General features: G+C 48.4%; 1 protein-coding gene across 1 annotated transcript in view; it reads left to right on the top strand.

The window, feature by feature from the left end:
- Positions 1-25,224, top strand: part of LOC144156122 (uncharacterized) — an 882,723-nt gene that overhangs the window by 655,337 nt on the left and 202,162 nt on the right. The window contains exon 17 of the mRNA XM_077687950.1: positions 17,514-17,576. Within this exon, the coding sequence (XP_077544076.1) occupies positions 17,514-17,576 (63 nt within the window). The remainder of the gene's footprint in view (positions 1-17,513; positions 17,577-25,224) is intronic.

The following is a 25,224-nucleotide window of genomic DNA, read 5'->3' as shown; positions in this document are numbered from 1 at the left end:
AACAAGCCCCGCAATTAGGTCAGACGGCAAGACAAGTAGCTGGCGTGATTCCTGCGTCAGTACTCGGCGAACGAAACAAACCATAGATGTTTCTATCCCCTATCCCCCCAGGGGGGAATGATGTCCCGAATTGTTTTTACCGCAGAATGGGATGCATGCTTGGTTCCAGAAAAATCTTTTCCGTACGGGCACGCGTACTTCGCGAAGTTCCTCAACCACAATTACTCCCCGTTTCACATAGCGCCCAAGTCGCTGAGCCTCTGACACTGGTCCTTCGAAGAAGAGACGGCAAAACAATTGAGGTGCCTCTGCAGGCACAAGAAATTAATATGTATAAAAATGTGTGAGACGCTGGTTATTATTCTTTGAATGCATTTATAAGCCTATTTTACGTGTGCGTTTCTTTTAATGTACGAAAAATAGATACGTCCACTCAAATGCATTCCCGCGGTTTAGCTTTGCCACTATGCACGTGAGTGACCACTCCAGGTCGACAACAAAGCGATTTCGGTGAATGACAAGAAACGTCCGTACCACTTCACTGAAAAATGTGATCTGCGCTGGGGCAGTGCGCAATGCAAAACGTTGCATTGCAGAGTGCCACGGCGCAGAGCGAACTTCCGGGTCAAATCGCGAGCTTGACATCGCCGTAAAAAGAAAAAAAAAACGGCGACGCAGAATAAAAAAATGGACACTACGACGCGCTGCTAGCAGCAGTACGCTGAGTTGGCGTTCCCAAAGGGCTGGTGAAGAGCTTTTCAAAAAAGTTGTGTTGGGCGCATTACATTATGGTTTTCTTGACGCTGAATTCGAAAAACATGTTTATTTTATGTGTAAATACACCCAAACCATCTTTTTTCGTCAAAACAAGCGACCCCTGCCCGCGGGCGCGGTGAGAGCCCTGGCTGCCTTTCGCGATTGGCTGTCGGCAGATGACGTCATATTCAGAAGTGCCGGCGCTGCGGTGACCGCTCGGCCTGAAGATCTCATTCTGTTCCCGTTCAGATACGGGCCAGAAGGCCCTCTGGTGAATGGAGGGCTCACACAATCTTTCCTTAGAATAGGAGAGCCTGATGGAAGTGTAAACGCAACAGGTTCGCTCGCGGCGAGCTTTAGAAAGGGGTTCTCCCCCGACGACTCATGGCCGACTTGTTTTTAGGGTGCAGGGAAGTTGCGCAGATATTGGTTCGCCGCTTTCACTACCAGCGCTAGCCACAATTCCTAGCACAATTTTTCGACCCACCATCATCCCCATCCTCGAATGTGGGACTTTGTTTTTACATTTCGACAGGCGGCAACAAGCTCTGTGCAGCGGCCTGCGATGCGCACAGGCAGTGCGGCCGCCTCCGGTCGCTGCGTCGCGCAGAGGTGCTGGTGCCGGGTCGCTGCTCGGCCAGTCAGCGGAACGTGGCATTGCTGCATATACGCATGTTTTAGAATAGGGGAGCCGAACGTTGGTCGCCCCCCAAAAGGTAGAGGAACCCAAGCGCAGCACGCTGGTCCCCGACGAGCTTTAGAACGCCTACCCCAACAGCTCCAACCGACTCAGGTTGCACGGAGTCGCCGCTGGTGTTGGGAACTTTAGGCTTAGCACCAAGGGAGATTTTTGGTCGCTGCTATCTCTACAATTGCGAATGATCCTTAACACAATTTTTCAAAACACTATCATCCCCTTTCTCGCATGTGGAACCTTATTTTTACGTTGATAGTCATTCTAGCGATCGGCGCTGTGGTCATTCTTGCTAGAGTGCCTCGATGCGAGCGCGCGGGCACAATGCACCCTAATTCTTGCGCGCAGGTAACGCCATCCATCGGCCTCTCGCCGCATCTCGTGCTCGGGCAGGTTCGTTTGCGGCCGTCGACGAGCCTCCGCGACCGGTCGGCGCTCCGCATCGCGATACCAATTCGATCACCTCTTTCGAAATCACCTTGGATGACAACCCCTAGCACAATTTTTCACCACACTATCGTCCTCTTTTGCACGTTTATCTTGCTTTTCGCGACGGCCTTGATTCTGGACGGCAGCGAAGAGCGGTCGCTGCCGCGGCATGCGTGGTGCGAGCCGTTTCGTGAGCCGTACGGGCATACACGCCGGTCGTGCATGCCCGTACGGCGCACGAACGGCGAGTGTGCGGAGCGCTTCCGCGCGCAGAAAACGCCTCATGCTTTCAGCTTGTTTGATTTCTTTTTAAAATCTTCCTATTCAGCTAAGCTGTCGTCACAGCCAACAACGTTGATCGGGGAAACGAGCAAGAAGTTCGGAAAGCCCAGAGCGCTGTGGTCCCCAAAATTTTCTAGTTCCCTTATAATAATGGATCAGGAACTTGGGGTACCTCCGTATTTGTTTGAGCCCGTCGCTTCGCGTATGAAGCACAGAGCACCCGACGACACGGCCGGCCCCCCGACTACTCGTGAAAGCAATGTAGTAGCCACGGGCGCTCGGGTAGGAAATTTCTGGTATAGGAGTCGCTTTAGGGAATCACACGGTAGCATTACGGTTAAAAATCGACGCGGAAGCAACTCCAGACAATGATGATTAATAAAGTGCAGATTACACGCCTGCTTAATTCGGAACTTCGCCCAGAAAACTGAGACACAGCGAAGTGGTGGCGCACGTCGCTGGCCGTCTTCCGAATATGACGCTACTTCCGGTCGCTGCCGCTCGGTTTCTCGCTCGTCCGGCGATGCGGCAGGGAGCGGTGGGCGGGGCGTAGGGTCAACTTTAACGACGAATACCGCTTTCCCCAAGCTAAAAATGACGAAAAAAATTTTACAGGCATAAACTGACCAATGTAATAATTGTAAAAAGCAGAGTTTTGCCCGGTTTTAAAAGCGCTTCAGTAGCCTTTTAAGGCGACAAAAAAAGAAAGGCGGAGTAGAAAATACACAGGACGACTCACAACTAGCAACTGCGAACTTTATAACAAAATTATATAGTGCAACAGACCCCGAAACTCAGGCTGATTGACACACGCAAAAAAATATCAATAAAATACAAATAAAAATTAGCCCCATCTTCCCGAAGGGAACGCTGAGTAGATGCGGAGCATCTCGGGGTTCCGTTGTGTTTCCGTTGTGTGCGTAGTCGAATTTGGGGGACCCACTAACTGACGGGACTGTTGCTTCCATCACACTTCATCGGAAGAACGTAGTGAAGTGGAGTCAACCGCAGCAAGCGCTGAACTGAACGCGCGCAGCGCGCTACCCGATTTACATTCAAGGTTGAAGGAGAGGAGACGAGAGGAGGAGAGATGCGCAAGCGCCTAGCATGCGCCGCGAAAGCAGAAGCGAGAACGCGGGAGAAGCGAAAGCGAAGTGCACGCAGCTGGTTCGAGAGAAGAAGTGGCGGGAGTATCGCGCAGCTGTGGGAGAGAGGGAAGGAGGAGAGTTGCGCATGCGCAGTGTGAGTGCGGACGCCGACGCGGGACATGCCCTAGACTATAAGATGCTCCGCATCTAAAAAATCAAAACTATCGCGTGCACAGTCTACTATCTCGGCATCTGTCGTCTTAACAAAGCCAACTCAGTGTCCTGCTGCTAGTAGGGCGTCGTAGTGTCTATTTTTTATTCTGTGTCGCTGGTTTTTTCTTTTTTTTTCGCGCCTTTTTCATAATGTCAAAACTTTTTCGTCAAAACTAACTCGCTCAACTTTCCATCGGGATGATGACTTCACCAGTTTTGATATAATGTTATCTGAAATTAATTTTTTCAACCTCGCCTCAACCTTAACCTCACTTTGATATGAAGGCTTGATTGGAAAAGCTAACCTTAACATCGGTTTAACACCATAGACCAATATCAACCTCACGTCACGCTCAAACTCACTTGGAACTCGACCCAAGCCCTTAGGTATCAGCCCTGTCGTAAACTCAAATTGCTGTCTTACTTTCAAAAACGTTTTCCAGCAACGTAATACACTTCTTGCACGTGAAATGGACACCCTAATATTAATGCAATTAGCAGCAACCTGCTAAATGTATCACTCAGAAATTTGAAGAAAATCTTTCGCGCGTTTTGCGGAACGCTGTGAAGCTTCAGGAGCATGGTTTAACGCGAAATTAAACCATGCGAATGCAAAGTTTTTGTGAATGATAAAGAAAGGGACATATGGCAATAATATTAAAATATTTATGTAAATAACTACATGGTTCTTTAGAGGTCCTAATTGTATAGTTTCTGAAATATCTCGCGAGAAATATAAAATTCTCCCGTGCTATACAGGTTTACAAGCATAAAAAAGTCGCCAGTATATGAAAATTTGTCCCTCACTAAAAGTAGTTGCGCTAACGTTATACCTCTTACAAGCCTCAGCTCCATAATCAACGTCACAGTCTTCAGATAAACTTGTTGTAAAAAAATACATCACGTACTCAGCAAGCACGGATGTTGATCTTAGCCTAGCTTGCACTAATAGTTTTGAGTTTGAAGTCCATTTAAGCTTGAGGCCTACGCGATCACCTTCAAATGTCATGAGGACCCCGCCAAGGTAATCCAGTAGTGATGTCTTACTTTCGCTGTAAGGAGTACAGATATTGATATAGTTTTAACCCTGAAGACTTCGTTTCCTTCAGCGAGTCCTGGGGACAGGGATATTAACGTGACGCATCTAGCGCCCATTACTGTTCTTCAACAGGGCTCGCGTTGCAAAGACTCTGTTTGCGGCGCCGTTGTCTGCAGGCGGGGTCAAGCGACGCCTTCCCGGACGGCATCAGCTGTGGGGCCGACGGGGCGGGCTACGCACGGCCCCGCTCGTGTTCAGTGCCACGCGTCACGTTCGAGGCTGCGTCGCTCCAGCTGCCGCACGCCCATGGGCCGCTCATCCGTAGCGCCACCACCGAGGGGGCATACACGGGTTCATCGGCGAGCAAGCCTGCCGCTGCCGCCCCGCCACCGCCGACCACCACCATCACGCAGCCCGTCCAACAATCGCTTCTCACGGGTACGGCCGACTGGCCGCTTGCAGCCTCCGCTGCCGACCTGGTTAAAGGGCTCATTCTTCTTCTAGAAATTTCAATTTAGAGGGGAAAAGTCTTTGTGGCATTTGGCTGGCAGAGTCGAGAGATGATGCATAGTAGTGAGGAAGTTCAGAACTTCTTGGTAGGGCGATAACCCTGACCACGTGGAACCCTGAACATGTCCTCGTGAAGGCAGCAATGACCTTCACGAGGACAGGTTCCTCCTAAACAGTTCAATTACCCGAGATGCCGGCATCGTGTTTGCTCGAACGGAGGCGAATCTACAGAGGGGTTTGGAAGGCAAAAGAGAGGTATGTACTGTAGGTTAGTTAGGAGCTGCTTGCACACCCTTTCTCTGCTGGCCCTCGCAACACGTGCAAAGCAGAGCCGTGCAAGAATAAATATAGCTGCCTGCTCCTGCACATGAGTTCAACTTCATCACGTATTGGACCTGGTGCTAGAACTGCTTAATGGCAACCACTACAAAACACTAACTCCTGGCAACAACACAGCACACATGAACCGGTAACACGTCAATGTCGTTCTCGTTAAGTTTTTCAAGTAATGAAATTGCGATTACACACGAGCGTTCCTAGTGGCACTAAGAATTTCTAGAAGCGGCATTACCGGGGAGAGGGGGGTAGTGAGTAAAAGAAAGATCGATGCCTGACGTCTAGGCCAATACGTAATCGAAAAAAAGACTTTACCAGCAAGTGTAACTGTTCAGGCGGGAGGGGCAGAATAGAGGGGAAGGAATGGGGGGGGGGGGGCGCTGAGGGGTGGCCTGCTAGAGAAACCTCGGTGAAGTGTGATGTAGCAGCAACAACCGCTAGCCCTCGCAAAGCATATGCCCTGATCGTGCCCTGCTCCGCCTCAAGCGATTAAAACAACAGACATGCTTCAGGTAGTTCCTGTCCCCATTTTACGGGGGGGGGAGGGAATGCATTCCACCTTGCTTCGTCGTTCTTTAAAGCCTATAGGCAAAGAACGCGATCGTAGTGCAGAGGTGAACGTAGCAGGCTGTGTCCCGTCGTAGGCGGGCGCTGTAGCTATTTCGTTACTGAATAAGGATAGGCAGTCATGGCAGTCATGGCTCGTGCTATAATTGGGGCTTTAGTTCGGTGACGCTATTACTAGCAGAGCCGAGAACCTGTCTTGGTACTCCGGCGAGCACACCGTAGGCGCACCTGTGCGTGCGACCGCTGTGCGCAGTCGCACGCACAGGCCCACTAAAAACAGCCTCGGGAAGCTAAAACACCCAAATATTCGTTCGAATATCGGTTGGTCGACAGCGGGCACCTGTACGTACATTCCCCCATAGCCTATTTCACTAACTTCATGAAGTGCTGGAATAGCTACGACTTGAATCAGCAAATAGGAAGAGCACGCATGTCGGCACCAGCCGATCGATGAAGGCAGCAGATTCAACGTCAACAATGGCGCTCCACAGAAAAAAAACATGCCCACGGGTTCTTCCAACACCGAATCAGCAAAAAAAGGCAGTCTCACAGAATGCTGAACGTCCCACTAGTAGTGAGATAACGCGCATACGTTGGTCGCCGTATAAGCTGACTGCAGATATCAGAGATGATGACAAGCGGGAAGCGCGGGATCGGCCAACCTGCGTAACGTTTGCCGTTCAGAGAGAAGAACGTCCTGAGGGCTTTTTTTTTTTTTTTTTTGTAAACAGTGTTGCTACTCCTCCCATCAGGATGACGCGCCTAGGGAATATTTTCTTGAGCTCATTGTTGGCTGCTCCTCTTCACGCCCTGCAGCTTCTTCAGCGCTGCACGAAATAGTTGAAACGAAGTATAATTGCCATATTGGGTTGGCTGACTACATCTCACCAGGTTGTTCCGGCATACCCAGCTAAATCATCACATACTGAGTCTTCACAACAGGGGTCTGTTGGAAGATGGTCACCTTGTAAGATAGTTACGTTCTGCATTTTTACAAGAGTCTGTAACAATAGTAGGCATTAATCAACGCAGCTAAAAATTCGGTTCTGGGAAAAAACTACATGTTTTGTGGCTCCCTGGGAATTTCAATAAAAAATATCAGACAAGTCAAACTTTATTGTAAAAAAGCAATTTATTTGCAATAAAATTGCCATGCGATGTTCGAGAAATAACAGCTGAACGTCATCTGGGTCAGTAACACCAACTGGCCACGCTGCGTTTATTTTATTAGGTCATTGAAATAGCTCTTTATCCTTAGCGTTGGAAGCTGCGCGAACGAAGTTTTGTGCTTCTCCCCGAAATTCTGGACGAGTTACCTGAGAACGTTAAACGCTAAGAACAGTTCTGTGCCGCTTTTTGGTTGGGTTTCGGCGCTGTTCGACAGCCTTAAGAACCTCTATCTTCCCTCCTAAAGTACCGGGTGTTGCAGCTTGAAGCTCCGCAGCCGTGCTTGTGATACACGGAATTGTGAGTGGCTCTCTCTGGCGGCGGCGCGCGTGCAGCGTGCGAGGCAGTGGCGCACGGGCCCGTGTGCGAGCTGCCCGCCGTGCACCTGAACATCCTGAAGCTGCTCCACGAGTGGACCTGCATCTGCCCCGGAGACCTGCGCATCCGCGAGTTCAGAGACTTCGTCAACCGGCTGGCCTGCATGGGAGACTTGTACAAGGAGTGGGCCGAGGAGCTCCGCAGGAACGCCGACCTGAAGGTGAAGCGCTCTAGGCAATGTTCCCTCGTCGCACAATACGAGAACGCCGGGAGGGCAGGGAGAAGGGCGAAATTTATTCTGTGCGGATTTTAAGTTTACGCTGTCTAGACATAACTTCCCTCTAAATTTTTCCCGATAATTCGGATGTCAGCATTTGACCAGTATTAGCAATAAATAACGATCATTCGCGCAAAAAACTCTCGAACATCTGCCACATTACAAATTAAGGGTACTACTGCAGGCGTCCGAAGTACCAGATCCCCATCCAAAAAAGTCGATGGGATGCAAAAACACTGCGATGGAAAGCACGGAATTAGCGTCTCGACTGGGGCCAGTTGGTTCATTCTGATCTTAAACAACAGCGAAAAAGACAAGGACTAGGAAAAAAGCACAGACAAGCGCTGTGCTTCAGCGCTTGTCTGTGCTTCTTTCCTAGTCCTTGTCTTTTGCGCTGTTGTTTAAGATGGAAAGCAATTGTCTTGCAACTCTTACGTTGGCTGCGACACGATCACGATAAAAGCGGAAAGGTGCGCCATGGGCACGCACTGTTCTAAGCCTTTTATAAACTGTCTGACAATTCAGGCATGCAGCGTCCTTGAACCGAACGAACTCCAGAGAAAGCAGCACGTGTTCTAGAACTTGCTAATATTGTTTTCTGAATCAGAGGGGTATCTGTATTCACTGGCAGCAACGTGGCGCGACAGCATGCCGTTGAAACGTTGTCGGATGCAATTTCAGTGAGTCAACTTGTGCTTTCATGCAAAAAAATTATTGACACTCTTCTTGCTCCCATGATTCGACGGTGAATCAGCTAAAATACCGATTGAAATACTATTACAAAATAAATGAGGAACTTTGAATAGCATCTTGGCAATACTTAAATTTACGAGTGAGTTGATCGGGCCGCAGTCCCAACGCTATCAAGAAACAAAACACCGTTGTTTTATTGGCACTTTGTTGTACTTAAGTTAACGAAGAAGTCGGAGGACTACGATTTTATCCTAGCAGACAAACATGGGACCTACTCAGATAAAATTTACACTGTTATGAAATTGTGTGGTCATTCCAAGGTCAGATAATTGGTTTCAGGATAGTTTCGATAAAACACAAGTTACAGCCGTTTTCTCCCCTCCCCTCTCCCTCAGAAGCTTATGTATTCACAGCATACGGCAATTCCGAAACGCTTACAACTCCAGAACGAACTAACTGTGACAAGCAAATGAAGCTAGGCTAATTATACAGATCATCTTAGCGGCCAACTGACCAGAATTTTTTCCAAGATATCTACATTAGATCTAGAGCTTAAGAGCATCCACGAGAAAGTTGGCTTTGCCGCAAAGCGTACTTTGCTCACGGACTCACCACAAGAAGAAATATATGCTTCGCTGTGAAATTTGGAGCCTTTGGGACTCGTGTACGAGGGATGGAGAAGCGAAGAGCAGGTGCCCTGCCAGCGATTTGACCGTATACGATTTGTGACATGCTACATGTGCTACCGCGGAAACGCGCAACCTGGCAGTAAACGTCACGTGCCGGTCGGCTCGTGTCTTACAAGCGAACTCGTGCATCTTAACTTCGGGGGCTGCCGCACTGACGCACATGCTGGCCGTAAACGAACGTTTTCACTTCCGGGATCCATCCATGCGTCGGCCTCTATTATCATGCATGGATCCGGGAGTGGATTCGTTCAGTCCCGGACGCCAAGACCGAAGCCACCGCCCACACCCATATCAGTCTGAGCCTGCTACGAGTTGTCGCAGTCGATAAGCCCTTAGGATATCTAAATCGGCGAATCTAGGTGAACTTACGGGCAGGGTTGAAATGCCCTCATTGGTGCAGAAAACAATACCGGCGAAATATATTTGAATCATGCAGCGTTATGTGAGGGTGGTCACTGGAAATGAAGGGCGGCAGCCAATGCAGGCTGCTGGCTGACAAGAAACAACGAAACGAAAGCCATGGGAGAACTAAACTAGTGTCAGGTCGCCCATGGTTCACCTTCGCATGCAGGCATTATCCCGGCATTACGAGATGCCTTCCTGTCCCGAGAGTATACAGCAGAACTTAGGGTCCACCAGTGTTCTGGAGTGCATGGGGAGGAAGGAATACATTGCTCACTTATTGGGCAAGAGTACGAACAAATATAGCATCGGAAAAGTAGTAGAGAGCATAAACGTTTACCGCTCTTGAAAAAGGGTGTTCATGCGCATAATTCTATTTGTTTAAAATTAGTTTGTTTTGTTTACACTGCGTAATTGAAAACCAGTTTTATTAATTGGTGATACAATTGGACGCAAAAAAAGGCGCGGTTAATAATTTTTTATTAGGGCGCGCAGCATGTGCATCAAGGCGCCCAGATTGCTCTGGGTACAGCCAACGTTGTTATGCGGCAGGGTGGCGATGTCCTCCTTGCGCAACGCCATGTGGTCCTCTAATGTAGGTTCTGCTCATTGATTTTATCAGTAGAAGCGTCGTTATTACGTATATGGATGCAATTTAAGGCTCATTAGGAAACCATTATTTTGAGCGTTCTAAGCTCCCTGAGTTTGGTATTGCAGTTTTTTTTTCTTCTCGCCAATAATGAAAACGAAAAATGAAAAATAGCACTGTTTGCTTTGAAATATTACGTAGCAAATATGACGGAAATAATTCCATGTGTTAATCACAACTGATCGCACTCTATTGATCAACAATTACTTGGAGCTTTTGTATAGCAGTTAAATAAACTGAGAGAGCAAACGCAAACAAGAAGCGGTTCCTACCAAGCTGTGCGCGGTCATTCGCAAGCATGGTGTAAGCCGAAGTAGCCGCGTCTCTGCACGATGTCCTTCCACGGTACTGTGTCTGAAAAATACCCCATCAAGCCAGATACGATACATGTAGACGCAGCTGCTTATAGGCATCAGAAAGCATATGCAGTGATGGCTTTATACGGCCCCATGACCCCCCCCCCCCCCTCCCCACCCCTCCTTTCCATTTACCATCAATTCCGTACACGCCACCTGGCATCGGCGGAAGAGGCGGCCATTGCGCTGGCTTTATCCCATCGGCCCGGCCTGGCAATGGTCATTTCTGATTCGAAAACGGCCATCACAAAGTTTGCAAAGCGAACAACGTCCCCCCGATGCTCGAAACTCCCCTTCAAAGTACTCCCACCTTCCAGATGGAGCTGATCTGGAGTACTGTCCACACAGAGCCGGGGCTAAACGGAGCAGTGAACACAGCAGCTCGAGAGCTTACTATCCGAGCAGGACCTCACCTTGTCCCCCTTCATGGATCCCAGTCGGCCTGCGACAGTCTATCGAGCTACTACGAAATCACTGCGCCCTACGTCCTTACCCGCCGGTTATGCTCGCCTGCACACCCGGCACTCACTAATGCTGAGGAGTGACTGAGGCGCCTCATGCAGACTGCCATGTCACGCAGTGCTGCATGCAACTCTACACCTCACTCCCTGCATGCGGTGCCCAAGACACCATCGCTTATCTCATACGGAACTGTCACAAAGAGCCATTCCCCATAGTACCCACTGACGAGCACTGGGACGAGGCGCTGGGCAGCTTAGCCCTGAAGATTCAGAAGAGCCCAACGGAACGAGCTGCCAAAGCCACCGGAGAGATGCGGCAGTCGGTCATCACACTTCTCTAATTCCAGACTCTTCTGAAATGACATGCTAGGAAATTGATGACGCGTTGGTCTGCGTGTGGAAAAAACATTTATTTCTTCTGAAATAAAATTTTTGTCTCTTTCGAAAGAGTCTGAAAAATTCGGCCGCCTTCGCAATTGAGATGCAAAGACTGAGTGAACAGCGGAGCTGGTGGTCTGCACTAGCTTTAACTTCGCTTTTCTTAGGTCTGCCCCGAAGCTTTCTCCGTGCAAACTGAGTTAAATCAACGTCCACAATCCACCCTCCTAAAGTCCAAAATCCGAACTGCCAAAGTACGAAGACGAAGTCCACTTCAACTCAGCCAAAGTCCAAAGCCAACACCCGCGCTGCGAACCCAAAGGAAATGCTGAGAGCCCCTAATACGATTATAGCACAATAGAATAGACGCCGGTTTCATGACGCCAGGGACCCAGCTTCGATTCCGACCACCACAGAAAGCGTTTTTTTTCTTCCGAGCGGAGTTTTCTGTAAACGATCCGCACGGACAGAGCTCAAGCTTAAACAGCTCCGCCGTTAAAAAGTTGGCCTTACACGGTCTGGAATCGCTCCGCAATAAAAGGAGGGCTCGAGCGAGCGTTCTCTGATAAACAGCAGGACAGCAAAACACAGCAAGGTGAGCGACCTGGCGCTGTACCAGTGGGCGTCGTAGAAAGAAAAGGTGGGCAGAGTGTTGACGCCCACCAAGTGTTCTGGCAGATGGAGTGGTCAGCGGAAGAAGACGGGCGACTTTTACGTGTTGCGAAGGGGCGTGCACAGCTTGCTTAGGAGAAATTAGATTCGCACGGTTGACAAGACGACGTGCCCGTTTCCAAGTGGACAGAGAGCTACCATCTGTATCAACGGTAACTATTTGCACACGATGCTGAAGAACCTTGGCTTCGGATGCAAGAAACAATCTCGAAACGCACCGCTCATCAAAGCTATGCACATGGTGCAGTCTCACTGCGGCTAGATGAAACAAATTCTGGAGCATGGCCTCCTCAATCAGCTTCCGGCGGCGCGCCGCCGGCAGCTGATCGCGGACGCCGCGTCCGGAGTTTCGGTGCCAAGGTACACGGATGTTTCACCGACAAAACATGGTCGGGCGGTTAATTCATTATGGTTTATTTGGTGTACAGGTAGCCGGTTCAGCACCCATGGGTTCAGCATAGCATACGGCTGAACGTCGCCCACACTCGCCTTTTTCTCTTCAAGCTTCAGCAGACTCGCTCACCCTTTCGTCGAGACTGCGACTTTCCTGAAGATATTCACTTTGTAATATGTGTGTGTAAACGATATGACGCACCCAGACTCACATTGATAGTGACTTTGGGCAGGCTACCCACTTGGCACATGATGTGCTTGGCCCCTGGTCGTGTGCAAAAATGGCTTCACTTGCGTCGAAAGTCTTTCTCAGCTTACTCCGCAGTTCAGGACTGGTCAACATTCTTTAACAGTGCTGAACATCGATTATACGTGTGATACAGGACCGAGTTCCTCATCTTTCAACTCTTAAGCTCTGTGGGGTGTCAAAGTGAACATTTCGCGTGAGCGTGTTCAGCATGGCTGCTATGCCAGGGCTAAGAGTGCCGTGCTCACGTGTAGTTACTCCGCGGTCTCAGAACTTTGCTCAACTTGAAGCAAACTTTTTCTCAACTATACTTTAGCATTTATTTTTCATACCGAACTACTGAACTCTATCCAGTCTCCAACTCTGATCATTCCTTTTTCTTTTTCTTGTTTGTTCTTCTTTCTTTCTTTCCTTCTTGCTTGCTTTCTTGTCTTTCTTTCTTTTTCCCTCGTTTTATTTTTCTTCTGAGTTATCATGTCAGGCTCTGTGGTGGACAAACCTCGTCAGTATCATTTAACTTATCTCTCTCTCTCTCTCTATCTCTCTCTCTCTCTCTCTATCTCTCTCTCTCTCTCTCTCTCTCTCTCTCTCTCCTCTCTCTCTCTCTCTCTCTCTCTCTCTCTCTCTCTCTCTCTCTCTCTCTCTCTCTCTCATGGGCAGTTCGTTTTCCGGGGGTGGGTAACAAACGTGAGTGCAGTTGATAAATTTATAAATTCGCACTTGCTCCGTAGCTTGTTAGTTTCGAAAAAAAAAACTGCTGTAAACCCCTTCCTTAGTAATTATGTATGCGGGTAAGGGTACAATGGTATGTTACTGAGAAAAGGCCATTGCCTGCCGTTCATCATCCGAGAGCTAGAGTTCCTTACCAGGACATGATCTGGCAGCCCTGGTGTAGAATTCTCCCGTAAACAACACTGATCGCTTGTCTTTGAGATTTCTTTCAGAGGTTTTCAGTGAAGTGTTTAGTCATTTGGGGTAACCTTTAGACACAAAAACAGCAGCGTAGATTAGGTAACCACCTCGGATTGAAGGCATTCCAGTGCAAATCAAGCAAAAGAAGTGTGGCGTCAGGCCATGTAATACGGATCACGGACAGCAGGTGGAGCCTCCGTTTAACGAAATGGGGACCAAGGGCGCTTCTATAGAGGGACAAAATTAGAAACTTCGAGGAACTCGTGATCGGAGGGGCTGACAATCTTTGGTAGAAGCCTTCGTCGAGCAGGGGACACAAACAGGCTTTATTCATGACGATGATGATGATTGCAAAAAAAACGCAGCGGTCACACACGCACTCGCCGTCGATAAGCAGCCGGAGTATGTGTTGTGCGTTATGTAAATTTCATAAAAAAGGAATCCTATTTTTTCATTTTTCGGCTGTCTTAACGAAGCACCGAGCAACGCAACCGTTTGCATACATATCAACTCAACGCTCAGCAGAACGGCGCGCCCATGCAAGGCAACACAATTTCCAACTCAACGGGTGTACCCCAATGTGCCATCGGGCAGGCTCGAATAATTGACTAGGAAGTCGCTTTAATTCGGTACATATTTTTTCCCTGCGTTGCGACGAGTCCAATGTTGCGTCAGTCTGGGAACTGTTCTTGAAAAGGTGTGTATCAAAAGGCAGCGGAAAAAAAAAAAGAACTTGAAAATAGACGATAAATGCCAAGGTGTGTTGCCAACGGTAAATACAAAACAGAGCGATTGACGGGAGAAGCCGACTGCAGTCGTCCACGATGAAGTGGAAGAACATGATCAGAGCGACCGCTATCATTCCAGCTCAACGAAGCTTTTCCCGGGGAAAGTACCTCCGTCATATTTAGTGTTGCGTGGTTCTCCTCGAAGGTACGTGTTTCACACAAAGACGCTCGTCTTCAAGTGAGCAACAATGAGAAGATCCCCGGGGAAGCGGCGGCAGTTTATACACTCGGAAAGATCGTCCGACAAGCTTCGGCGTCCCTCCAGCAGGGGCGCATCGTCAAGAAGCCAGCAATATCGAGGCCATCTCTGGCTTCGCTCGAAGCCGTTGATGTGACCCTTCGCATAGTGTGGGCCCACTCGTTGGTCATGTAGGAATCGCGCAAGTGTACGAGTTCGCCGCAGCGTCCAGAGTTGCTGCGTCGCCGAAAGCTGTGACAGATGAAACGGCGCACTCCTCCGGGCGGCGAACCATTACTTTTTCCCCGAAATTGACGCTGGGGTCATCGAGCGACGCCGGGCTCTCCGCGTGATTCATAGCGCCTGGCGAGTGGAGGGGCTGCCGCTGTCCCGGTGTTCCAACCTGCCTGTCGCATACAAGCCGAGCACATTTTTATCATTTCGCGACGCTCACCGCCCGAGCTGCGGAGATTTCTCTTATTTATATGTTGCGGTCGGGGAGACCAACCTTGAAGCCTGGCCTTGACCCCCAATAGTCTCAGAAGGCAGGGGGCAAGACTTAAAGAGCAAAGGGCGGGAGTGTATTTAAGGCTGAGAGTTGGGCTGGTTATTTACTTGAATACTGCCTCTAAGCCAGCGAAAGGGACTAGCAAATCAAATACCGTCTCTCTTTTCACCAAGATTAAGCAACAACTGGCCCCGAGCTTTCCAAAGTCTAATGACCATGAACGACATCAAATGGAATACCCTTCCCACTTACTTTCACCTTAATAGCAGCGGTGAACAGACTACGGGAGGGAGAACGTTACTCGGTGATTCCTCTCCAAAATGGGGCTTCAGTGGTCGCAACAAGTTGAAAAAAATGTATATTTATTTATTTTAATTGCGACCGCTTCTGTTTTTCAAATTAAATACATTGGAAATACGTAGCCACTTATCCCTGTTCACGATAACAATAGTGAATAGGCAGTTATTCAAAGAACTAGCACGTAAAAGCATTTGACGTGAACCGAGGTTTAAAAGGTTCCACCAGTAAACGTGGAACTTATTAGAAGACTTAGATGGTGTATTATTGTGCACAGGAGGAATATTGCGCAGCAGTAATGGCGGAATACTTACTTTGCGCTTATTTTTGCGCGTTATTTCTTATACTTATTTTTGCGCGTTCTTCCTTTTGGATGCACTTCTTTCTCGATTTTATTTCATCCGCAAAATAGCACCGTGGGGATTCGCCATACGCAATGCGCCTAGACAACTGGATAAAAGAGAAATGCCCAGGGGCAAACGTCGACTTGGTTTGCTTACCTTGCAGACCAGTGCATTTCCCCCTTTTTTTTATTTGTGTTGTTGCCAAGGCAAGAAGTTTTGCACTTTATGCACAGGCGCAACGGAGAAGGGGACTTTTCTGGTGCTGGGCGTGGCACAGTCAACGGGTCGCAGTCTTTGCCAATGGCGACGGGGTGCGTCGCGGACGAACAGAACTTTTCCATTCACTGCCGACGCGGTCCACTTGCAGCGAATGCTCAATGGCGCCTGTCTCTCCGGCCGTTCTCCACAGAGTGCCACTGCATGCGAGACAGTTTTTGCACCTCGTATAGTTACTCGCGGCGAATCGTACATAGTTGCCCACGCCTCTGTGGCTTTGATTCGCGCCGGATTATGGCGTAGCGGTAACATAGAAGCGTCTTAATAAACGCAAAATCAGTTGATGGAGACCAGAGTGGAAATATTCATGCGAAAATTAAGTGACGGTGTATGCAACGGCTTCGCGCGGGCCCGTCGGCTCGACTGCTCGCATACAACGGGGCCACGCATTTTTAGGAAGCAACTGAAACCACAGCGAAATATAAAAAAATGGCTGCTAGAAAGGGGAAATCATAGCGAGGAACCGGAAGCTTCGTAGAGAAACTGTTCCTGCAGATCCATGCATGTTTATCCGATGTGGATGTTGGCAATACGATTATGCATTTCAATGGCACCACTGAAAACAATCGGTATCTTAGTCCTTACCCAGTGTCTTTATTGTATGGAAAGCCCCCTAGCTCAGTCTCCGTATTGATGAGTCGCTCGCCCGATACTGTGTCAGTGCATGCCGCTCATGCTGGTCACACTGGCCGAGTCCATAGGCGCTGCGCAAGTTGCGCTAATTGAGCATTACGCTTCGAAATCTTAAACGCTGACTGAAGCACCTCTTGAGCCGGCGACTATTCAAATGCGTACGGCGAAGCGCGTAAAGTGGACATACATACACATGTGAGATTACGTGGCCCCACCGAGTGTCACATAATGCAAGCGACTGAACAGTGCTCTTGCTCTGCAGAAGCAGAATACAGAGCGCCGTACTGTCCCCCCCCCCCGTGTCGCTCAAAGCAGTGCAGTATTTGCATTGCTTCAATACAATCGTTTAATATTTGGGAGTACAACTTATTTGTTTACATGCTCTCAACCAGCTTCTCAGTTACTGATCGATGATGCCCCTCTGAGCTTCAGTGCAAAGAAAGTCCCTTCTGTCGGTGATTGAACTGAACGTCTGCGGCTGCATTTCTTGCAAATCGTTCCTTAACTGGCGCCGAAGGAAGAAGATGTCGAAAACTGTACAGCATAGATTAAAACCCGCATCGTGCATGTTTTTCTACTACAGTTCGTGTGTGAAATCGACCCGCTGTGGTAGCTCAGTGGCTAAGGCGTTGCGCTGCTGAGCACGAGGTCGCGGGCTCGATTCCCGGCCGGGGCGGCCGCTTCTCTGATGGAGGCGAAAAGCAAAAACGCCCGTGTGTACGAGATTTCGGCGCACGTTAAAGATCCCCAGGTGGTCAAAATTAATCCTGAGCCCTCCACTACGGCGCGCCTCATCGCCTGCGTTGCGTCGGCGCGTTAAACCCTACTATCAATCAAATCAAATCGTGTGTGAAATCCCACAACTGCCATCTAAATCCATTGTTTCTATTGAATAATACAATGCGTATGAACTCGGACTATAGTGTAAATCGGCATGCCTGTTTCTTTGTCTGCCGTGCAGGAGTTGGAAAAGGATGACGTCAAGTTGGACGACCTTGAAGCAATACATGACGAATACAGCACGGTAAGTGCATACACACTCTGATTTCTCGATTCCACAGCGGTGCCCTTAGAAGAAACATACGGACGAAACGCAACTATGTTTAGTTTCAAAAAAACAGCCTTAATTAAGTCACTCATCTCCATTCCTTTCACGAAAGCCGTTTTTAATAAACCGCGAGAAATATTGCAAAACTTTGAAATGTTGCCCAACAGTGACGTAATATGTGCAGGAGTGACGTACTAATATGGGCCAGCACTAAGAACATAGTCATCAGTGGGTTACCGCACGCCATAATTCAAGTGATATGATAAGAGGGATGTTTAGAGGCCCCACTACAATCGCCCAGTCATTTTTCTTGCGGTGGATTAGGTCGGCGGGCACCAATCACACGAACAAGATTTGTGGCGTCATAGAGAAATCGCCAGGAAAGTGGCTGGGGTCACCACTGCTTCAGCTGTTTTCATTAATACCTTGATTATTAGTTTGAAGTGTGCGATAAAATTGGTATTATTTTTTATCGGGAGAACGCAGTATTTTAACAGCGAAGCTGCTTAGCAATTCGTTGATTCCGGCGTTTCACAAAACTCAATGTAACAGTATAAAAAAAATTAATCATCGGCACCGGTAGGATTCGAACCTTCTGTCTGTGTCTGGTACTAACTCATGTCTGCCCATGAGTTAGTACCCGATAGTCAAGCGGCTTTCTAAAAAAAAACGCTTGCTCACTCGTCTGTGAGTGTGGGGAGAGGAATCACGCCCCCTACTCTACACGTCATAGGGTACACGTTGCACCTTAAGCGTTGCACCTTAAGTTGCAGTTTAAGCGTGCGCGTTCCGTTCGTTCGTTCTGCTTCTTCGATTTGCTTCATCTACGCCGTTATGGCAGCAAAGATGGAGTAAAGGTCGTTGCGGCAGCGAAAAAGAAGCAAATCGGCTGCAATCATGGGCTTCAACCATCGTGGTGGTCGTGATAATTGCGTACAACTTCGCTACCTTCAAGTCTTACGCGTTAGCATGAGCTTCCTTCATTTTTTTTTAATTAACCAAACTTGTATTTTGTCTTCCTCCGAGCTCAGCCTGAAACTGTAGAGCTCGCCAAGCTTTGGAAGTGAAAGTTTCGTGACTACACGCGCACACACCCACACATGCACGCGCGCACGCCCGCGAGCACACACTGCGGATCACACACCCGGCCTATACAATTGTTCTTTCTTGTTCAGTGCTCACCACTTTGTTGTCGCGACACACGGAAATTAAGAAATGACTTCGAAACTCATCCTTTACGTGAAGACTGCGAACTTCGCGATGTGCATGGCACTGCATCTGTTCGTTAAGTAATATACTTTTCGTCGGCAGGGCGGCTGGTGTCCCAAATTGCGTATAGCGGCACCCCTAATTTCTTTTAGTCGACTGGCGCATGTCCGCTTTGTAGAGGACGTGACATGCATGCATTCGCCCGTGACATGCTTTCATTCCTTGTTCTAGGCGTGATTTATAGAACGAAGCCCTGTATTTGCTCGGCCAAGGTCAAGATTCGTTCACAGAATCGTACATCGCCGGATCGAATGCCGTCTGCTCCATCTCACCTGCACGCTCAGTACATCATCTAGTTCCTCCTCACCCCTCGTTCATTAACAGCGGTGGGACATCCCGAAACCATCATGATATGACGTGTTCTCCCGTGCTGATGACGAAATATATACGGCGTAGCATCGAGTGATGAGAAACACCGTTGTGGTGGGGGCCATTCACGACTGCCGGTTTTGCTTTCCCAGAATGAAGCTGATGCCAAAGTCGCCTCTCCTGTGCCCTTTGAGTCGTTGCATGGCTGTTTGTACGCTTGTTCTGTCGGTTGTAACCTTGGAGAAAAAGTTGCGATGCCGGACGGAAAATGCGCTACCCCCGGTGCGCTCTGCCAACCGATACGCATAGGATGGAAGTAAATGTGGCGTAGTTTTTGCGCACATGGGACTGGTTTAGCATGAAAGCGTTTCTGGATTAGGTTGACGAAAACGCACACCAGCGGGCGTCCGCGAAAGGCGTCCTCAAATACCGTGACGAAATTGCGCACTCAGCCGGCATCCCCAGAAGGCCTCCGCAAATTACGGGTCCAGAATGCTCGTGACCTCCCCAACCAGAACTGACGGCCCCACCGAAACTCCGAAACACCGACTGCTGCCTCAGTAGCAACACTCGGCGCGCGTTCCATTCCCATTGGCTGCGACTCGTTACATAGCGCGTGCGTCAGAAATAAAACGCAAAAAAAAAAAAAAAAATTCAGTCGCCTAATTTCACGTGGTGAAGAAGGATGATCAGTTAAGCTGGGCGCAGTCCGAGGAGGGGACGAACACACGTTTTATTGTAGTTTTCGATTGAACATACTTTCTAGATAATTAGCTGAATAAAACTTGGAAGGACTAGAGTTCTATTCTAGCGTACAAACGTGGGGCTGTCCGTTTCGCTCCCGCATAGAAACCCATATATTGACAGAAAAAGGGAAATCCACGATATTTACAACTTCACTGTGGACTACGTAATTATGAAAAGTAGCTAGAACTCGGCGTAATGACACAGTCGCTTTAGCGGCCAATTTTCATATCTTTAGTTTCACAATAGCTTCGATAAAACAAAATTTACAGCCGTTTTCTGTAACCATGCTCCCTCAGTAGACGGCCATGTTTTGACAGCAGCCGGGAATTGTATAACGCTTAACCTCACCGTGAACCAACTAATTATGACAAATAATTGAAATTCGGCGCAATGATATAGTCATCCTAGCGGCCAATTTTAGTGATTTTGTTTCAAGCGTTCTATATTACATAGAGAGCAGCTGCACATTCCCCCGAAAGTTGGCTTTGCCGTAAGATTATTTTGTTGACGTGACTTTTTTCTGTAAACCCTATCGATGCACGTAGTTTTCGTCATAACCTAACCTTTTCTGTCACGGGAAGAAGAGAGCGGTGGGCTGTCACGAATTATCGCGCCGCTACCCTGTGCGCGCGTGCTACAAGTTTTGGTGTAGTGCGGGAAAGCTTCGTGTGCTTGGTGGTAAAGCCGCCCTCCTCAAACAAGCTATGGCACGCACGAGAGTTTCCGCTGCGCGAGTGCTTGCTGCGGTGACTCACCCCAGGGTAGTTGTAAAATAAAAAGCAAATTGTTCTACGTATAGAGACATGCATCGGCGAGCGAGCGCCGCACGCCGAGATCTCCTCTCCTTCGCCCCCCCCCCCTCTCTCAGACTCAACGTGCGCTGGTACCCCCGCTATCATAAGACCGGGAAAGAGTGTTCGTGTGATTCTGTGCTGTGTTCCAGCCGTGTGCAAAGCTGTTGGACTGTTGGCGCTTCGGGTTATAAATACGCGTTCCTTCCAAGCGTATTATTATGGGGCCGACAGCATCGGATCGAGTCATGCTGTAAGCTCGCCCGGAAGGGTGCTGTTCTTGTATCGTCGCTGCTCATCTCGCGCCATGCAGTAGAACAGCTAAATTTTGCCTTTCGGCTCTTTGTCGTCAACACCAAGGCACCTGCTTCTGCTCGCCGCACGTACACCACGCTACCACTTCATGACGGAGGCGACGGAGCCCGGTTCGGGGACGCCTTCGCCAGTGTAACAGGGCCCAACCTCCGGAGAAGAGAAGAGCCAACTGCGCTGGTTATATCTCAGGGCCTACATCGTGTAAATAGCGTAAATACGTCGCTCGCACCTTCAATGGTTCAGTTGCTGTGTCCTGCCGCCACTTAACAATGGGTCTCCTCGATTATCAGTCCCGGATCGTCCGCGGACTGCCCGAAACGCGATCTGGCACTCGATTTTCCGATGTATTCCTATGGGACTTCCGGTCCGAACGGAGTCCTCGGACTGCCCACGGACCGTCCAGGACTGGCCAATCGAGGAGGCCCAGTATCAGCTCCGCTGTAAAAAGCGCGTGCCTCAGAAATAAAACACCCGAAACAATTGGCCACTTATCTGCTCACTTTGCTGGATCTCGTCGAAAGACGGTAGTCTTCTGCCACCTCTGCCACATAAATGCCTCTCTTTCTCCCCCGCCCACCTGTTACAATAATCCCCCCTCTTTCGATCCTCCAACGATAAACCCGGGTAAGGTTCCCAAAAGTCAATTAAATGTTCTCGCATTCCACTGCTGGAGCGATCTACTGTTCCAGAACCTTTTACAGAAGGATTGCTCCAGAAAGGTTCCAGAACCTTTTGTTACTGTTGAACTTGGAACACTCCCACGAGTTCCAAGCTCGCACGAGCTATTTTTGTATTTTGAGGTCAAAATATTGTTTTCAACGCGCATTTTGTGTTTGCCATCTCAAATATCAAGTACACATTTATTTTCAATTAAAAGAACACTGCGCGTACCAGTTGTTATTTATTTTTGGCCTCAAATATGCCTAACGTTCTCATTTTGCTCAACTATGTGGATAAGTATGAATGATGGTACCAGATTTACTTGCTTGGAAAGGTTTGGCTATATGAAGTTCTCGTTCGAAAATTCTTTTAACTTTTGCGGGATTCCTGAATCGAGGGGCAAACAAAGAGACAGACCAAGATTTTCAGGTTTAAGTAGGACAAAGAAAATTGCGCATATTAGCTGCGACAAGTTTTATTGCTCGAGCCAGGCACACCAACGACCAAGTATGCTTGGAGCTGCTGTCGCGAGCCCAAACACGCTTATTAAAGACGATAGTCTTTCTTGGGCTACTCAAACGCGATACGTTGGCCTGTCTGTTGTCTGTCTGTGTGCCTACGTATGTTCCTCGATTCGATTGATTGATTATGAGGCTTAACGCGCCGACGCTACACAGTAGATGAGTCACGCCGTTGTGGAAGGCTCCGGAATAATTCTGACCTTCTGGGGATCTTTAACGGGCGCCGAAATCTCGAACACACGGCGTTTTCACTTTTTCCCCTCCATCAGAAAAGCGGCCGCCGAGGCGGGGAATCGAAGCCGCGTCCTTGGACTCAGCAGCACAATGCCTTAGTCACTGAGCCACCGCGGCGGGTATGCCCATCGATTCAGCCGCCCAGCCTAACGTTAAAAAAGTTATTGGGGGATACGTTTATATGGGCAAAACATTTTCAATCTTATAAATCTAGAAATATACTCCATATTTGTCAACATTATTCAGCAAAAAGATATTATTACCCTTCTTTGAGGAAGAACGTCAATACATAACTGCTGTTTAAAGTGTTTTTTAGTTAAAGGTAGATGTGTGCTTGATTTTAAAAAAAAACGAGCTGAAATCAATATTTTAATCACGAAATACAAACAAGGCTCGCGCCCGAGCCTGGGGCTCGTGGCTCGAGCGCCAAGTACCAACAGTCCTAGCAGATGGCGCGGCAGAGCGAACGCGGCAACACTGAACTCCGCAAGCCTCCAGTGCGTGGACCGGGGCGGGAGGGAAACAGCGTGAGAGATGGGCGGACGGGACAGGAGGGGCAGTTTCGTGGCAGAGGCGGCCAAAGACTATCTTCTTTCGACGACATTTGCAGCGACGCGAACAGATGCGCGGCCAATGTTCGGCTCCTCCTCCACGCCGCGAGTTAAGTGACCCTGAAGTGAACCTGTATAAGTTTTACTTGTGACTGCATTTTGGAGCTTATCCCATACAGTTCATTATTTGTCTATTTAGCGTAAGTCAATGCCGTACTTTATCTGTGGTGCAGAAAACATTATTCGTGGTTTGCGGGGGAGCCCCAGCTACGGTAATTAAGTGACACTAGTTTGCGACGGCCTTTGTGCAATGTCAGCCTTCCAACATGTGGCTTTAACCGTCTTTGTGATTGTTGTTGGTTTTCTTGATTGTGTCCTCTAAGATGTTTTGCGGATAAACGTGTCAGCAATTCGCTAAATTTAACACAGCGAACTTGACGGTAAGTCGTCAGAGGCACCGCCGGGAAATCTGCCGGGAGGATGTTGCGAGGGAAACAAGAAATTTCAAACTCATTTTTTTCTGGTCAAAAATTGTTGTAAATTAGACGCAAGAACTCCGAACATGGTCTGCATACTAAACTTTAATATGGCAACGTAATTAGCCAATCTTTACAACTTACGTCCGTGTGATTTTTACGCCGCCAGACTGGCCGCTGTGCTCTAAGAAGGAAGACATGTATTACTTGTGCCGGGTAAAATGGAAGAAAAAAAAATCACGCGAGATGACTTGGCGTGGCTCGTGGAATTGATGGGCGCGTACTCCGAGCTAGAATTCGTGACTAGTGCGAAACTGCCGACCACGTGTAACAACGGTTATAGTCGCGACTTTGCCCTTACTGGACTCAACATACGCTGCTTGATCTATGGGTAGTACAGTATTTACACGATTCTAACGCGCCCACGATTGTGACGCGCAGGCAAGTTTACTTATTAAAATTAGAAAAAAAAAGGATTTGAAGCCGATTCAACCGCACATGCGTAATAGACATGGCACCATGCCCCTGGGAGAAGACATTTTATTTGGCGCACGCAGCTCTGGCAACAAGATCTCTTCGGCCTCTTAAACCTTCTTATCCTGCTCCTGCTGGCAGTAAAAATAAAGCGGCCAACTTTGAAAAGTCCGTTTCGGTTTTGAGCCCCATTGTAACGCAAACGCAAATTTTAAGGCTACTTTAAGCGAGGAGGGGTGCGCGTTCGAATCGTGCAAATACGGTATTTACTACTTCAGAAGCCGGCCCTGGCCTTCGCATACTCCACAGCTTGTTATGATGAGCTAGTGCATCGTATGCTTTGCTCCTAACTTGGTGAAAGGACGAAAGGGCAATGAACTTCTATGCAATATCTGGTATAATAGGCTTTGTTCGAACCACCTGTGAATTATTGCTGTGAGTTTCTTCGTTTACGTATTTCTGGCAGTTAAGCAGAGCGTTTATTGATTGCACTTGCACAGTTACCCTCTTCGAGTGCCCGTGATTAGCGCTGATTAGCCACTTAGGGCAAGGAAAACTAGCATAATATGCCTGCGTACGAAATGAAAGTAGCTTCATTCAGCGCAGTAGTAAAGTAAAAATAAATTATTGCCACTTTTTGTTTCATCATTGGTGAATGAGACTTTGGTCCATTTGAGTTCGGTTGATTTGAGCGTTGAGTCCATTTGAGTCCCAGTTGTCGTCAGTGAGAGGCTCACTAACTAAACTGTTTTTATACAAAATAGACGGACTCGTTACATTGGCATTTTATGTGCGCACAGGTCGTATGCTCCACTAAACATTTCGAGTATACTGCATATGATGTTCGTTGCATGGCGACTATAGCATTGTTACTGTGAAAAACAGCTGGTGCGTCGGTGTTTTTTTTATTCTCATTAAACAAAATTTTGCGGTATCTGTATTAATTACGCTAATGCGAATATTTCTTCGGAATGAATGAAAGCTATACAAATTATAAGCTCCCTTGGGATTCGGTGAACCCGATTGTTTTCGGAAATCTAACACTGTTTTGTTTGATCCACTGTTCAAAATCGCTGCTTCCATAGAGAAAAGACTTTTCACGCAGCAGGTAGCATTTTTATTTTTCTGGTGCTTCGTTTGAAGCTGCAGACAAGAATTGAGTAAGGAAGAACTCTGAGGCCAGTTACCCAAACAAATTAAGTGCACTGCAATGCGAGAGAAAGACCATGTGCGAAGCGTTCGTCTTGTCCCCTGCTTTGTCTTGTTTTGGCTCCATG

Source organism: Haemaphysalis longicornis, unplaced genomic scaffold, assembly GCF_048455015.1.
Source record: "Haemaphysalis longicornis isolate Haplotype H1 unplaced genomic scaffold, Haemaphysalis longicornis Haplotype H1 scaffold_1, whole genome shotgun sequence".
Taxonomy (NCBI): Eukaryota; Metazoa; Arthropoda; class Arachnida; order Ixodida; family Ixodidae; genus Haemaphysalis; species Haemaphysalis longicornis.
Note: the sequence above shows the minus strand (reverse complement) of the source record. Positions and strands in the feature narration are given on the sequence as shown.